This window comes from Ambystoma mexicanum, chromosome 2p (assembly GCF_040938575.1).
Source record: "Ambystoma mexicanum isolate Mex_15411 chromosome 2p, UKY_AmexF1_1, whole genome shotgun sequence".
NCBI lineage: Eukaryota > Metazoa > Chordata > Amphibia > Caudata > Ambystomatidae > Ambystoma > Ambystoma mexicanum.
Window position 1 is genome coordinate 78,121,081 of NC_090923.1, and position 16,003 is coordinate 78,137,083.

Below are 16,003 nucleotides of genomic sequence, written 5' to 3' on the forward strand. Positions count from 1 at the left end.
GAGCATAGCAGTTTGGCCTCCAGTTTACTGAGCCATCTAGTTTCACGAGTTTGCAAGGTCTCAAGTGCATACAATATAGCGGGGTATATGCATATGTCTTGTAAATTTGTATGTACCCTTCAACATTGCTGCTGTCTCTGTATTCCACGTATGATTTTATAGCGGCCCATTTCCTCAAAATAATTTTTACAAATATGATCTTATTATTTGAGGGCCAATGGAGTGGACCATATTGGGAAATCCAAATAGATGACTTCTTTGGCAGTATCCAAGGTTGAGCCATCCATGTAGATTCTTTGCATTATTTTGGAAATCCTTTAGACACATTTTGTTTTGGTCTCACCATGTGGTTTTCTTTTGCATACTAATTTAGAGCTTCCAAGGAGCGCTCAAGGCCGATCTGCGTCTAGTCGACGATTATATCATCTGTGTGTGCCATTACGATGATTTTTACACCGTTTATAGTGGGAGGGATATGTCTAGGTACTCTTAGAGCTGGTTCCATGTCGGCTGTGTATAGATTATAGAGTATCCGACCCAATGCACAGCCCTGTTTAAGCCCCAGTGAGGTATATGTATATTTTGTCAATGACCCTTCCTGATTAAGGCGAACTGCTACCGTGGTGTTACTATAAATAGTTTGTATAGGATAAAGTAGGGCCAGATTAATGCCCCATCCTTTTAGTTTCTCCCACAGTCTGCTTCTGGATACCAAATCGAAACCGTTCGAAAAAAATCTACATAGCAAAAATACAGTTTATGCTCCCCTTTTGGTCTTAAGGCCCGTAGATATTACATTGTTCCTATGTTGGTGGTAGTGTTATAGGTTTTCCTGAAACATATTTGGAATATACTCAGTATGTTCTCTGATCCTTTTAGACACTGGCTAGTAGCAGTGTTCATATGCGTTCAGGTATTAAGAGCACATTTCTCTTCCGATTGTTCTCATCGCTGTGCCCCAGTTTACTGATCTCATTATGAAAGTCCAGTATAGATCGATATAGCAGGGAGCAAACCTGTCTCTCATGTTGGCATCCTTGGCATTGCATCTGAGAGCTCAGATGACAAGACCAGATGATGTTGGAGCATTCTGTGTGGAGTATAATAGTTGCCATACTGTTCTGTTTTTACCTTGGACCTATATAAGGGACTGTTTTGTAAGGGTCATTGTCTTGAGTAGGTCTTCACTTTTTATATTGTCCAACTCTTTTGTCCCGTTATTAGCTACTCACGTGCTCAATGCATAGTGTTGATATATGCTAAACTGCTATTTTATAAATGTATGTGCTACTGGGTGTGAAACAAATCGTCACTGAAGTTGGTATGCAGTGTTGTCTTACTGTGTCCTGTGTTCTATGTAAGCACATGCTGTTAAGCTGCAGCCTGGTTATTGTACACCTCGTGAATTTAACTAAACTAACATCAGATATATAAATACTGAGTAGGGCGGTGCACAATTAGCCTTCAAGCTATTGTTATGCCCCCTTTTCATGTCACTACTAATCTCTTAAAGCTGATTGATTACCAATGTGTAACCATGTTGAAAAATGCATGCATATGTCTAGGAATAAGTAACAACTGACATCTTCTGATTGCAGGGCATCGGCCAGCTGCCATATGTATCAGGCTTGGACCCAGAGGAAGCCCCTCAACTGGCAGAGGTTGCCTCAGATGCCTTCAGCCATCATGGAGACCCCACACCTCCTTACAGCAACATGGAGGAAGTTGACTGAACAGACTGTGGCAAACCATTTTATAGGATTCCATTGGTGTTTTGATCTGGAGTGGCTCTGTTTGGGACAGTTGTGTACAGGCGTTTGGACTGTTTTATTTTTGTTTTCCTCCCTCTGGAAGACTGCAGTTGTTTCTAGCACGCACAGACCTATTCGCTTTAAGAGTTTGGACATTGATGTCTATTCTACCATTGAGAGCACCCACGCACCTTGTTTGCTGTCCCCTTCGCCATGGATGGATTGCATTCTCTTCTCTCTGCCTCACTGTGTTCCCTTTTTAGCTGAAGGATACACTTCAAGGGAGCACTCAGATCGCCCACCCTGCCGTCAATAAATGATGCTGGCTTGGAATTCCCACCGAATCCATGGAATCTGTGGCAGTGCTGTCTTTCACTTGCTGTTAGTGTTCTCTTGCACTTTTTGACGTTCCAGAGAAATCTCGTCGTCGTTGAGCTAACATGGCTCAGCGGAGGGTGTGACAGACATGCACGTTGAGGTGCTACTATTGTGGACAATGTATGCTTGCACTCGAAGTTTCGTCTCTGGGTTGGGTTCTCTATTGTGTGGCATTACAGATATCTTTGGGATGCATTCCAAACCATTTAGAGTGCATTTGTTCTGATCTGTGGAAATGGAGAGAAGCAAGAGGAAATCATGGCATTGAGCTAAGGGCAATTGCACTATATATCGAAAGCACTACAGACATGCAACTGAAATCATAAGTCAACTGCAGTGGAATGAAATGAAATGAGGCACGCTTGTGGTTCTTCTAAGGACCTGGTGTTAATTGCTGAGGAGTAACCTCAAAGGTTTGTTGTTTTTATAGTTGTAAGTGTTGGCCAAGCGAGGGAATGTATCCTGCTCTCTGCAAGTTGAGATTTATGTTCACTTACTGGAGGTGGGCACTAGAAAGAAGTATGCGTTAAAATGGATATGCTGATTTTGTGATGTATTTTTTTTCTGAATGTGAGTGAGGTGCCCACAGATTTAATGTAATGTCAGAACACCTATATATGTGTGCTCATGCACCAGTTGCCATTCACACCACATGCTGCACAATGTGGACAGTCTAGCCTAGCCAAGACACTTGCCCGACTGATATTACCTATTAAGATAGACCAGGAAATGAATGTATGTCAACCAATGTGGATGTCTAGGCAGTAAGACCCACCATCAAGTGAACTTTTGCAAGACCTGTCTTTTGTTTGGCATGGCTTACTGTACTTCCTTTTCCCCTCCGGGCAGAGTGAAATTCCCTAGCAAAACAGCTTCACATAAATGACACTGTGGAAAATACTTGCTCAAATGTGACCTTAAGGGAGGAGGCGCAGAGTTGAGGGAGCGGCTCGCTTGATGCACTTGTCTTTCTGAAATCTGGCCTACCGGATTGGGACTCATCTGTTGCAGTAAAATAATAAACTGGTCATCGATTCCATATTTGGCCAAATATCGTTCAATTAAATATCTTAGAAAAAAGCATAGAGGTAAACTCCTTACAAGTAGATTTTCAGCCCAACTCTCAAACTAAACTTTGTGGCTATGAAATTAATGGCTTTTTCACTATGAAGGACCTTTGCATTCATTGAATATTGGTGTACGTCTAAAGTGGCCACTTGTCGGGCTTGCCATGTGGTCCTCTCAAAATGCACAATTACCAGGGTCGTGTGAGGCAGCTTTAGGCAGACACCGGATATTTGTATGAGGTGGGATCATGGCAATGTCCTGCACGTCTGCTTCACACTGGTGCTCTTGATCATCGCACGTCTGCTTCACACTGGTGCTCTTGAGTTTTTTGACCATCACTTTACTAAGTAATTTGGAGACTTTTCTTAAAGAGGACCAGTCACATCAATGGGCCGATCGGGATCGTGTCTGCGTCCGATGGCACAATTTAAGCCCAGTGTTTATTTTGGTTTGATTACTTTGTTCCAGAGCCATACAATTTGGATTAAATTGACCATGAGAAAGCAGTTTAAGGATTAATGACCAACTCTTCCAATGTGCACCATATTCAAGACAATGCATTGGGGAGGAATGGGGAACAAAAACTCAGGATTTTTATACTGCAACGTTCAACTGGAACATGGATACCCCTAACCTGATATATAGATTTGTTGTGGCTGTTTAGGGTGTTCTGCCTGGTGCAGGGTTTTCTGAAGGTGCTAAAATGGGACCAGTGACACTACTGGTGCCAGCAGGCACGTTGCTAGATTGCATGTAGTTTCAAAACTGTCTGAATGCTTTCCCTGTTAAACATTAATACAAGTGGAGATTGTAATTACATTGCTGTTCAAGCTCACAAAACATCTTCACGCAGCAGTCTGTGTCAGGAGAACATATGCAAAAGAGAAGCCCAATTGCTGATTGACTGTTTCCCCACAGGGCGCAGAAGTGTGACTGACATCAAATTATATTTTCTAGCATAGATCTAGATCGCAATTTGTCGATTGTTCAATAGAAATGTGCACCAGTGTATGGCTCCAATAATATCGGTTGTAGGTTGGTCGTAAGTACTCGGGGTTTAATTGCGCCATAGTTAAATATTGGAAAGGCTAGATGTGGACCTATTTGTCGCTCAACTATAAGTTTACTCATTTCTACCGTGTAGATCCTTTAGTGTTGGGGTCTGCAATCTACCGGGCAGTTACATGCTTATTTTAAGTGTGTTTGGAACCAGTAGCAGCAGCCTATCGCTGGCCTCTCCCGGGCAATGCTGTTTTTGCAAGTTCCTTTAACTTCGCATATGAAGAGGATGTCAATCCTGGTACATCTTGGAATGTCGTTGGGCTTGTTTGATGTAGATAACTGCTCACTGCCATGCCCACTGTCTGCCTCATTTTTTTACTAGCCTAGCAGCCAGGCATTGGCATTGACTTCAGCTTTCCTGCACTTGGTCACACAGCAGTGATGTCCTTCAGTGAATACATGTGTATCCCCTTCTGAGAATAATGCCCCCTCCCCGCCCCTTCTGTGCAGGGTGCATCGTCTGGTCGTACCTTCAAACTCGCATTGATGACCACCACCCCTCCCCAACCTCCTAAAATGTAAACCTGTGTCCTTGTACTCTCCTCCTGCAAACTAGATGCGAGTTCAGCCTTTATTCCGAAGTTGAACTTCCACCCCACTATACATGGCTAGATACATATATATGCCTAATGCCTGCAGTAAAACCATTCAACGCTGCTGGCATCTTATCACTGGCAGATTTGCTGCTTATCATTTACACCACTTTTTCATTTTTGAAATAGGATCGCAAAGTATTATTTATAGACTAATTTGAGTTATTGTTGTGTGTTAGTATGCATGGGCTGGGCAAATCGCGTCTCTGTGTGGCCTAATGTTACCCAATTTACAAAGTCTGCCTACTACCATTATCTGCACTTTGTCCTGTTCTGGCGATCCAAATAAGCAGACACGTATGGATTGAATATAGCTGATGTATGGATTTTAAGTCCAGATAGTTTTAACTCGTGCAGGTTATGCATGGAGGCCAAGTGTGGAAGGCTGGAAGCTTGGAGATGCTAAAGTAGAGATGGCATTCAGAACTCACATTTTTTTAAAAAACTGAAAATTAATATAGTGGATGGCAGGGTTTCTGTGGCAGTTTAAAAGTTGCAGACAACGCAAAGTCTAGTTATTTTCACAGGTAAGAATGTGTATCTTTTTATATTACAAACTCACACCTAATATTAGGTTTATGCAAAAGCATTTCCAGGGTATATGAGTGCCCCTTTGACCGGCACGGTGCTAATATAGAATCCTAATACGCAGAATCCTTCCCATCTGGCTGTCCCGCAGAGTGCTAAAAATGCATGTTTAAACTACACATTCTTCTGAACGCCATATGTTCCATCTACTCTCCATGTAACCACTTCCCCTTTGACCAGAGTAACAATGTTTGGGACCCATATCTCTAGACAAATTAAACAATTGCTCTGTACCCTCACGCAGGTTCACAGTCTACTGGTTATTGACTGCATGTCATGTCCCTTTGTTACAATTGATGAAATATCATTGATAATCTGATGCGTCTCCTATGGCAGTGCCATCTGTACACAGCGTGACTGCCAGCAGTGGGCAAGAAGATATTGGACTAAGAGGAAGTGCACTGGCTGTGATGATTCCTGCTATCCCTGAAAATGAAGCTCTGGCCAGTACCCGTGGTAGTCATAGCAGCCTCCATTTGTACTTTTAAGATTCGGTCTCACTGTGAGGAATGAATTTACATGCATTTGCAGTTTTCTTTTTTGAATTTGAAACATTCTGTTCTTTTGTGAGTTTGTTGCGGTAGGGACGTGATTGCTGCTGTTAAAATGTATTTAAAGACAAAATAAATCTTAATTATTGTAACACATTCACATGTCATCGCCATTGTCAGTAGGTACGTTCATGCACTACTTATGTACTAAACGGTGCCATATTACTTACATGACTTCATGCATAGTTAGGTTTATACAACCAAGGATGGCCTAATTTAAGTTAATTGTGCTTCAGACCCACTGGTCTTTATTTCCTTTCAACGCAATGCTAAGGGTTTAGGAGAATGCACCACACCATGTCCCAACTGTACATACTAAGAGGCCAAATATATTCTTACTTGCGCTTTAGTTCAGACGAGGACATTTGGGTTTTACTATCATGTGTTCCTGAAATATGGACAAGGTTGTTTCTGTTTAATTAAAGAATGGACTGAGCCATGGTGGTTGGCACCTGGCTCCAGGTGCCCTCCATTACGCCCCTAAATACGCAGTGGTAGTCGGGTCGCAAGTTGCCTGCCTACATATTTGTCTTAAAAATTCACCCGAACGAAAAGGATGTTTTAGACCCATCATGCTGTCACTAAAACCTGTTTTAAGAGTGTTATTTAAGATGAGAGGCCACATTAATAATGGGCACTCCTCTGCAAAATGAAATGGACTGGTTGCTGCTTGTAATTAATGCGGCACTCTTCGGGGCTGTGCTTCAGATATTGTATGCGCTTCATGGCAGAACTCGCTGAAGATTTTGACCGTATTTTAAATATATTCACTTCAATTTGATTTATTGCCAAACAAAACAACGCCATTGCATTGCAACGTAAGATACTTTACATATAAAATGCACAAAATATTTTCTGTAAAATGAACAAAGGTAGGGACAAAAGATAAATATACAATTTCAGTAATTTTCTTGAATATCCACGCTTAATAAATAAAGTGGGCCCCAGCGAACAAAAGTGCAGATTTACAATCCCTTTCTCCAAATTACAGATGCATTGATGCAACAGTTTTTTTTCTTAGGTGATGTGATTTCGGCAAAAATGATCAGAAATGCCGCCTATTTTCTTTTGATACATTGTCACAAAAGCATGCCATTTGTGGATTAGAAGTGCACTTCCAGACTGCTGTGAATGTGGCCGCCCGGTGAACTGCCAGTCTAAATTTTATGTATAGGGTTTGGAGAGATGGAGGGACATCTTGGCAGGTAGGGTAGTTTGCAATCTGCAGGACATGTTGTGAAGCAGACATTTACCAATGATCCTACTGCCCTGTTTCCATAGCGAGACATCCTCAAGTCCCATTGGAGGACAATAACGTTGTCCTTTACATTTATAGGGTGGATCCAGAAATGATTTAATCTTACCTAAAATAAAACTGCATTAATATAGCTGAGCCATACAATCTGGGAATAATTATCCAAGGTTAAAACATCTTTGTAGACTTCTTTATTCCCAGCATGAGGATTTCACCGCAGTTTCATCAAATACACGAGGGGCCTGGAAACAGTCTAAGGTGCTGTAGAAGTGAGGCCTAACTCTCAGTCCATTGCAAGTAAAATGGACCCTACTGGGAGAGTGTTGATCTCCACTAAAGTGTTTGGTCAGCAGAGGTAAACCCTGGCACAACCCCATAGTTCAGTCCCATAAAACGATGCCAAGCTGGCTTTGTACCTGGAAAGCTTGAATAACATGCAATTGTGGAGCCTCCAAATTGCTTGATGAATTCAAGGACCACTCTGGCACCCCGCCCCAAGGTAGTAGCAGATTTAGTTGCTGGATCCATGGCCTTATCGGTGTAAATCGAGTCCTTAGATTGTCAAAGGGCAACTTCCAAGAGAATCCCATTTAACTTCCCCACACTCTGCAGATGGCAACTGTTTTTTATTGGCATCACCTTTGATTGGAGACTGCTAATGATGAGATATTTCTCTAGCATTGGATCTTTCATAGATCCACATTCTGTGAATATTCCCCGGTGTCAAGCTGGGAATCCTCGGTTACCTTTTGGATATTACTTTTTAAAAGAAAAGTTAGGTCTGTTTTGTACGCTCCTCCTCTCTAGCCCTTTGTCAGATTCTAACCGCGTGTCACGCTGGATGGAGTCCAAGTTCTTTCTCCTCAAGATATATCAGTTTTAATTCAAGAAAAACCTGCTTCCATGACAGAAAAAGTAATAATAATCAGGAAAAGAAGTCCTCCCAAGGGAAGTCTTCATCTAAGGACAGAAGTCACCTCAGAAAATGGATAAGGGACAAGGCAAAACATTTGTTGTTCAAAGCCTACAGCTCCTGTAGACTCAAAAATCTCTTCTAAGGCGACCGGCAAGGTGAGTGCATTTAATGCCTTTATCCCAACCACTCAGCTGAGGATTGTGAAAACTGTAAATGATTTAGCACCAAAACCCTCAGAGAGGCACCAGTGCCTAGTGTGTTGGCTCCAGGCGGGTCACTACCCACCTTTAGAGTCCACTTAAAGTATGGCTATGCCTATGGTGAAGAGATCCCCTTCAAAAGAAAGTGCCAAATCCGAGGAAAGGCTGCCCAAAAGACATAAATGTCATCACAGCCATAACCTGCCGACGAACAGTGAAGAAGATGCAGCAGGGGACGAGAGGATCCAGCAAAGAGCCTGTCGATGCCTTAGTAGTCGTCGACATCCTGGAAATATACCCTTCCCATGTCGACCACGAGAACAGTACCCACAAGCATGGCAACCCAATCCTTGTTGACCAAAATACATACAGCAGATGGACCATGGACCGCATACTCATCAAACAGGACCACCTCTTCTGCGAGCCCATCAACGGCACACTCGACAACCAAAAGCCCTTTGGCAGCGAGACTGTCGAGCGTACACTTGTGGACCAGGAACACCTCATCCCCAAGCTCCTCAACGGCACATTCATCAACAACGAGGTTGACCAAGCCAAGGGAGAACTTCAAGCCAACCACAGCATCCAAGGATCAGCTGCCAACTAAAGCAAGATCCAAGCAAATAACCTCATCAATAGGGGTAAAAACCTCACGCACGTCGTCCATTGCAAGGGTGGAGTCCTCGGCGGTACCGCCGTCACCGGTGGACACGTCTTCAATCAGATAGTTGGGGGACAAATCCATGTAGTGGCAGGGAGAATAATTACTCAAACCCAGACCATATAAGCCTGTGACGAACCCACCAATGCACAAAACACAGCCAAGGAGGCAGAAGGCTGTCCCAAATATCAGGGGGCTAATCGGGTACAGGATGCACAAGTGCAAGTAGTTACCTCACCAGTTTCACCAATAGTCTACTCTGGCGTAATGTCAGAAGACATCCTGCAGCACGAGGATGATTCCGATTTCGAGGCCCAGCAGGTGGGCTTCTCACAATTTTCTGGCTCAGAGGAGTCCGTGGGCAGCCACCCATGCTCTCCTTGACTTCTCCCCTACACCAGGATGGAGTCAATTGGGTATAACCCCTCTAAATGCGACCACATCAGTGGCACTTGAGCACCAGATCCCCCATCCATGCAACTTCGCCTACAGGGTCAAAGGCATTGCACAGATCGGGGGGCGTGCCCATCAACATCAGAAGGCTAAGTGTAAGCGGGAAGACACCGCTCTACATGGACCTTCCAGGTCCATACTGCTACCAAGGCCGTCAACTGTACCTCCACCCTTGCCCAATACCAGGGACAAGGAACAAAAGGAGGGCGAACTCCACGATACAGACACTGACAACCCACAAGACGCTGACTCTACCATGAGGGCGCTTCCCGCTAACACCGATTGGGTTCCAGACACCCCGGTGGACGATACATGAGAAGAAACGCCCAGCCCTTCACAGCCAGACGATTTAGAAGCATTTCACGCCATCATCTCTAAGGCCTGCCAGGAATTTAGCCTAACCCCAACAGAGTAGAAACAAGAATGCTTCCTTTTTGACCACAGGGGTAAGAAAAGGAAGTCTGTGATGTCAATCCCAATATTGGACCACTTGTGGGAAATAAGATTGCGCACCCTAAAGCACCCGTTCACGGAACCTGTGGTTAAAGGCAGATGAAAAAAGAAGTTTAAAGCACCATGCTCCACACCAAAATGCCACACTTGCCACCCCACACCTGAATCCGTGGTGTCAGCGGCATCAATTAGGAAAGCCCAATCGCAACCAAAAAAATGCATTGTGCCGCCAGAGAACAAAGGCCAAAAATTAGATGCCTTTTGGGGGAAAAGTAAGAACAATTGGGGCAACAACAGTGAAAGCAGCTAACTCGCTGGTTATAATGTCATGCTACGACTATGAAATGTAGCACAGTATTAGACCATTGCTGGAGCACCTACCAGAAGATAGGGAAAAAAGAGACAATGCCAATATTACTTGAGGGGGAAGAAGCGGTCAACCACAACTTTAAGACAGCAGTAGATCTGGCTGAAACCGGCTTTAAACAAATAGTAAATTGAATAGTGATGAGAAGGCAGGGCTGGTTGTGGTGTACGGATTTCAGACATGATGTGCAGCACAAAGGACAAGGTCCTTTGAGGGGGTTTATCTGTTTGGCCCAAAGATAAATGACGCACTGAATGCAATAAAAACTGACACCGATACAGCCCGATCGCTCACCAGTCTGCAGAATAGAACAACTTTTCGTCCCTTTAAAGAGGCCTCCAGAAGGAGCAACTCCACCTCCTCATATAGAGGTTGTCGATCTTACTCAAAGAGTACATACTACTCGCAAGGATACAAAAAGTAATTCCAAGGCTACAACAAATCAAAAGATTTTCACCAAGCACAAAGACGCAAGCAAACGACAAACCCTCAAAGGGGAAGACCGGGAAAACAATTGCTGTGACTATGCCCTTGATGCAGGGCAAGTGGGAGGGAAATGTGTCCAATTACGTTTGTCAGTGGCACATCAGAACTACTGACAGGTGGGTCCTGCAAGCAAGTACCTATGGCCGCCTGCTGAAATTCACAAAACAACCCCACAACATACCGCCTATTCCATGCACACAAGGTCATCTAAAGGTCCTCCTCCGAGAAGTTGGCTACAACAAATCAAAAAATTTTCACCAAGCACAAAGACGCAAGCAAACGACAAACCCTCAAAGGGGAAGACCGGGAAAACAATTGCTGTGACTATGCCCTTGATGCTGGGCAAGTGGCAGGGAAATGTGTCCAATTACGTTTGTCAGTGGCACATCAGAACTACTGACAGGTGGGTCCTGCAAGCAAGTACCTATGGCCGCCTGCTGAAATTCACAAAACAACCCCACAACATACCGCCTATTCCATGCACACAAGGTCATCTAAAGGTCCTCCTCCGAGAAGTTGAACAAATGCTAAGGAAAAAGGAAATAGAAAAGGTGCCAAAACAAGACAAAGGGCGAGGAGTGTGCTCACAGTACTTTGTAGTAAAAAAAGCCAGATGGCAAATGGTGTCCAATACTTGACCTGCGCATTCTCAACAAATTCATCAAAAGACCCAAATGGTAGCACTACAACAAGTAATCCAGGCAATTCAGCAACACGACTTCCTTGGGTCTCTAGACCTACAAGATGCATACCTCCACATCCCAATCGACCGCCAAACACAGGAAGTATCTAAGATTCATAGTCGCAAAACCCATGACCAGTTACAAGTTCTGCCTTTCGGGCTAAAGTCAGGCCTGCAAACCTTTACCAAATGTCTAGTGTCCATCCGGCAAGCCTTCACAGAAAAGGTTGTCACATCTATCCGTACTTAAACTGGCTGGTGAAAACGCAACACACTCCAAGGCCAAGCACACCATGTCGGAAACAGTACAAACTCTTCAAAGCTTGGGGTTCTCAATAAACTACAATAAAACTTTCTTTGCAGCCATCCAAGAACTTGGTGTTTCTGGGGGCACACTTTGCCACGGGGGAGCAGAGGGTGCGTCCCTCGATTGAGCAAAATAACATGTTAACTTTGCTGATTCCAATGTTTAAACCCAAACATTATACCTCAGTACAACAATCCATATGCCGGCTAGGAATGATGACATTGTGCGTTCCACTCATACCTAACTGCAGGCTTCACATAGCCACAAACTGGTCCCAAGTGGCAAGAACGTGTATGGACAAAATCGGACAAAATCTGACATTACCCCAGACATTGTGCGCAAACTACAATGGTGGAAAAACAGGAGCAACCTTACCAGGGGAAATCTGTTCCAGGAACCAAATCACCACAGAACGTTAGTCATAGATGCCTCAATGACAGGCTGGGGGTGCACGTCGATCACTTGCACGTAAGGTGACTGGACGGCACAAGAGGCTACACATTGGCATGCTAGAGCTGAGCAGTACGGTGGGCCCTCATATCATTCCTACCAGTGCTAAAGGTACACAATGTAAAAATACTCACAAGAACAATGTTTTATATTGGTAAACAAGGGGAGCAAAGTCACCAACATTGTCTCGGAAAGCTGAACAGATTTCGAAATGGACTCTCTTCGACCAGATGCTCCTTCAGGCTTTCCACCTAACGGGAGTCCAGAACAAAAAAGCGGACAGCCTCAGCAGGCAGTCAACGCAATTGCATGAGTGGCAAATCAATCAACAGCAACTAAGCAAGTGTTCAGGCGATGGAGTCACCCTCCCATATACATGTTGGCCTCAGCCAGCAACAAAAACTGCCCTCCACGGCAAGCTTGCCAATGGAAGAAGCATCTGTGAAGAGAAAGTCACTAACCAAGTCCAAACTCTGTGTCTGTGGATAATCCGACGAGGGACAAGTCTGGGGAGAACTCGTCGAAGCCAGCTAAGACTTCGCACCAACAGCGTCGACGACGGCCCCACCGACGAAACCAGACATGCGCACTTCGTTGTCTGTCAGTGACGTCCATTATGGCTCTGAGAGAGTGGGTCCAGAAAGGAAGGGGCAACCGCTCAATGGGTGTCCTCCAAGGCGAGATATGGCTGTGGAGACCGTGGCAAAGGAGCCGAGGCCAGAGGGTGAGAATGACAGCATTATGGGTGCTGCTCAGATCACAAAAGGGGAGGATCTGTGGGAGGAGGACCTCAGTCCCCTGTGCGGAAGAGGAGACACATTAACCCGGATCCCACTCTGCAGCTCCGTTCACCCCTAGACCTAGGGACATGTCGCTGGACATTCCATCAACCCTACACACATTGGTCACAGTAATCCAGCAAAGAGTGCCTCCATCGGGGCTTGCACCTCAAGGGGAGGAGCCAGAACCCCTTAGGGTAAACTCTCCCCCACGGAAGAGGAAGTCCAAAGGGGGCGCTGGTCCTCGGCATCATCCAACCCCTCTGCCACCTTGTTGCGAGAAGACTCCTTCCCAGAGCCCCTGATCCGTACACGGACACAGCTACCACGGCTACTGGTACCAACGAGGACGACCATTTCATTGTGACTGATGGGGAGAATTCACATTTGGACGACACCCATAGGGCCTCCCCGCCGGACAAAGTTGGATCCTTTCATTCGGTCATGTTGAGGGCCTCTGAACTGTTTCAGTTGGCTCTTGAGAAGACAAAGAAAGAGGGTTTCCTGTACCAAAACCGTAAATTGAGGAGAAAGATCATCATGTTCATTCCCTTGTATTTTTATTTTAGTGTTTTTATATAGCTCTTTAACCCAAAGTGGTGTACAATTTAAAAACAAGGTATGGTACAAAAATAATGGTAAGTAAACATCAAAACATCAATGCTGGTAGCAGACAATCAAGGACTATGTAGGAGATGAGTTTTCAAAGAAAGACGAAATAGAGAGTAAACGGTGATCAAACGAATGGCCAGTAATATTCAATCTGAAGAGACCGGAGGAACGAAGAGAGCGAGATGGACTGTAGATAAAAGTGATGCAAGATAGTCAGGTGCAAGCTGGTAAAGTGATTTGAAGACTATGCAAAGAAAGTGAAATTTGAGCTGAGAATGAAAAGGTAACCAGCCAAGTTAGGCAAGTGAGAAAGAAATAGAATTGCAGTAAGAAAGAAGACCGAACAGAAGAATTATAGATTGATTTCAAGGCAGCAAGACGAGAACACAGGAGACCAAAAAGAGCAATAGAAGAGTCGTGAAAAGATTAAGGAAGGAAAAGGTTTAGTAGCTTGAAAAGTGAGAAAAGGACGAACTTTGCAGATATTGTAAAGGTGGAAACGAAAGGACTTAGAGGTAAGAGAGAAATGGTCCACAAAAGAAACATTGGAATCAAGGTAAAGGCCAAGATTATGAGCTGTGGGAGAAATAGTAAGACTAGCGGGTGGAAAAGATATAAAAGCGGGTGGTGGTTCAGGAGGAAGAGTGTTAGCTGGGAAGAATAACACCTCAGTCTTCCCTGCATTTAGATCTAGGAAGTGGGAAGCCATTGGATAGCAGAAAGACAGGCTGTGAGTGTGTGATGAATTTCAGGAGTGAAGGAGGAAAACGATAGAAAAAGTTGTGCATCGTCGGCGTAGAAGTGATGCGAAAGACCAAAAGAAGAAATTATGGCTAAGAGTTCAGAAGTATAGAGAGAGAAGAGAAAAGGACCCAAGACTGATCTTTGGGGAGCTCCGTGCTCAATGGGAAGGGTAAGGAGGTCTGGCCAACCCAGGAGACTGAGAAAGTTCTATTAGAAAGATAGGAGAACCAGGAGAGAACAGAATCCCTTAGACTGAAGGAAGAAAGAGATTCCAAGCGCAAGGAATGATGCACGGTGTCAAAAGCAGCAGAAAAAGAAGAGGAGTGTTTAGAATAGTGAGCTGAGAGAAGGGAGTTAAGTACACGGATCAGAGCAGTCTCACTGGGGTGATGAGGACGGAAACCAGACTGAATGCAAGGAAGAAGAGACCCTGGACGACATCTGGGAAGAGGGCCTAGCCCTAATAAAAAATCCATTTATGGGCCCTGACCAAGAGGGACAGATTGGAGAAAAGGTACAGGGTGCCAGATTCGGCTCTCCGGTGCCTAAGGTCTCAGCTCTCGCCAGATTCGGTGTTCTCGGCCACAGCTAGGAAACACTTGACAAACCCATCATCAGCAGCAGCCATTGTCCTTGCGGAGCAGGAAGGGAAGAAGCTAGATGTTATGGGCAAGAGGATCATTTACACAGCAGCCTCTGCCATCAAGGCAGCGAACGCCCTTGCCATTTTGTCCCATTATGACCGGGAACTCTGGTGCAACCTGGGCTCTACCCTGGACTTCCTGCCCGAAGACAAGAAGGTTGAGGCATTGGAACTCTTTCAGGAAGGGGAAGTGGCCTCAGATCACACCATCACGGTGGCGGCAGACATCACGGCCACAGGTTTTCGTCTGATGAGGAAGGGGATGTCTCTGCACCGTCAAGGTTGGTTGAAGGCTACAACCTTTCACAAAACAACCACCGCAGGAGGCGTGAGGGTGCAAAGCTACAAGCAATCCCTCCAAAAGGTTAACAACTTTTAATAACCATACCGCAAGATGCTTATGAGTAACAATATCTGTTAGAGGTGGGAAACTCTTCTAAACCAACAGTCAAGAAGTCGTCAATCTATACCAGTCAAATTCTAAATATCGCATATTTTGTTATCACAAAAATACATTTTAAAAACGAAATACATTCTTTTTGATAGAATTCATAAGTGAAACAGTACATCGAAACAGATAGTTAATTGCCCGGTACATTGTTAAATTTCCCAGCAGTCGTTTTACAAGTGTCATGTGCCCTGTTCAGCCCTCCTCCCCGTCCACGACTCGTGGGGATGATACGTGGACTGACACGGCCGCGACAGGTACAGACGACGAGGTTTACGACGAGGATCTGCCGTTGTCACCTCCCACCCGGGCTTCCCCGCCCGACGAGATTGGATCGTTTCACTCCATGATCGCCAGGGCATCCGAGCTTTTCCAGCTCTGCCCGGAAGAGAAGAAGGAAGGTTTACCTCTACTGGACGATATTTGGGATGAGGGCCTCGCCCTCCTCAAGAACCCATCCACGACGCCGGCTAGAAGGGATCGGTACGAGAAGAAGTACCGGGTCCCGGACGCGGCCCTCTTGTGCCTTCGGGCACAGCCGACCCCGGACTCGGTC

The 16,003-nt window shown here is 45.0% G+C and overlaps 1 protein-coding gene across 1 annotated transcript in view; it reads left to right on the plus strand.

Moving 5' to 3' along the window:
• Window positions 1–6,087, plus strand: part of USP19 (ubiquitin specific peptidase 19) — a 1,845,650-nt gene extending 1,839,563 nt beyond the window's left edge. Inside the window, exon 26 of the mRNA XM_069643291.1 lies at window positions 1,599–6,087. Within this exon, the coding sequence (XP_069499392.1) occupies window positions 1,599–1,733 (135 nt within the window). The 3' untranslated portion in view covers window positions 1,734–6,087. The remainder of the gene's footprint in view (window positions 1–1,598) is intronic.
• The last annotated feature ends 9,916 nt before the right edge of the window (window positions 6,088–16,003 follow it).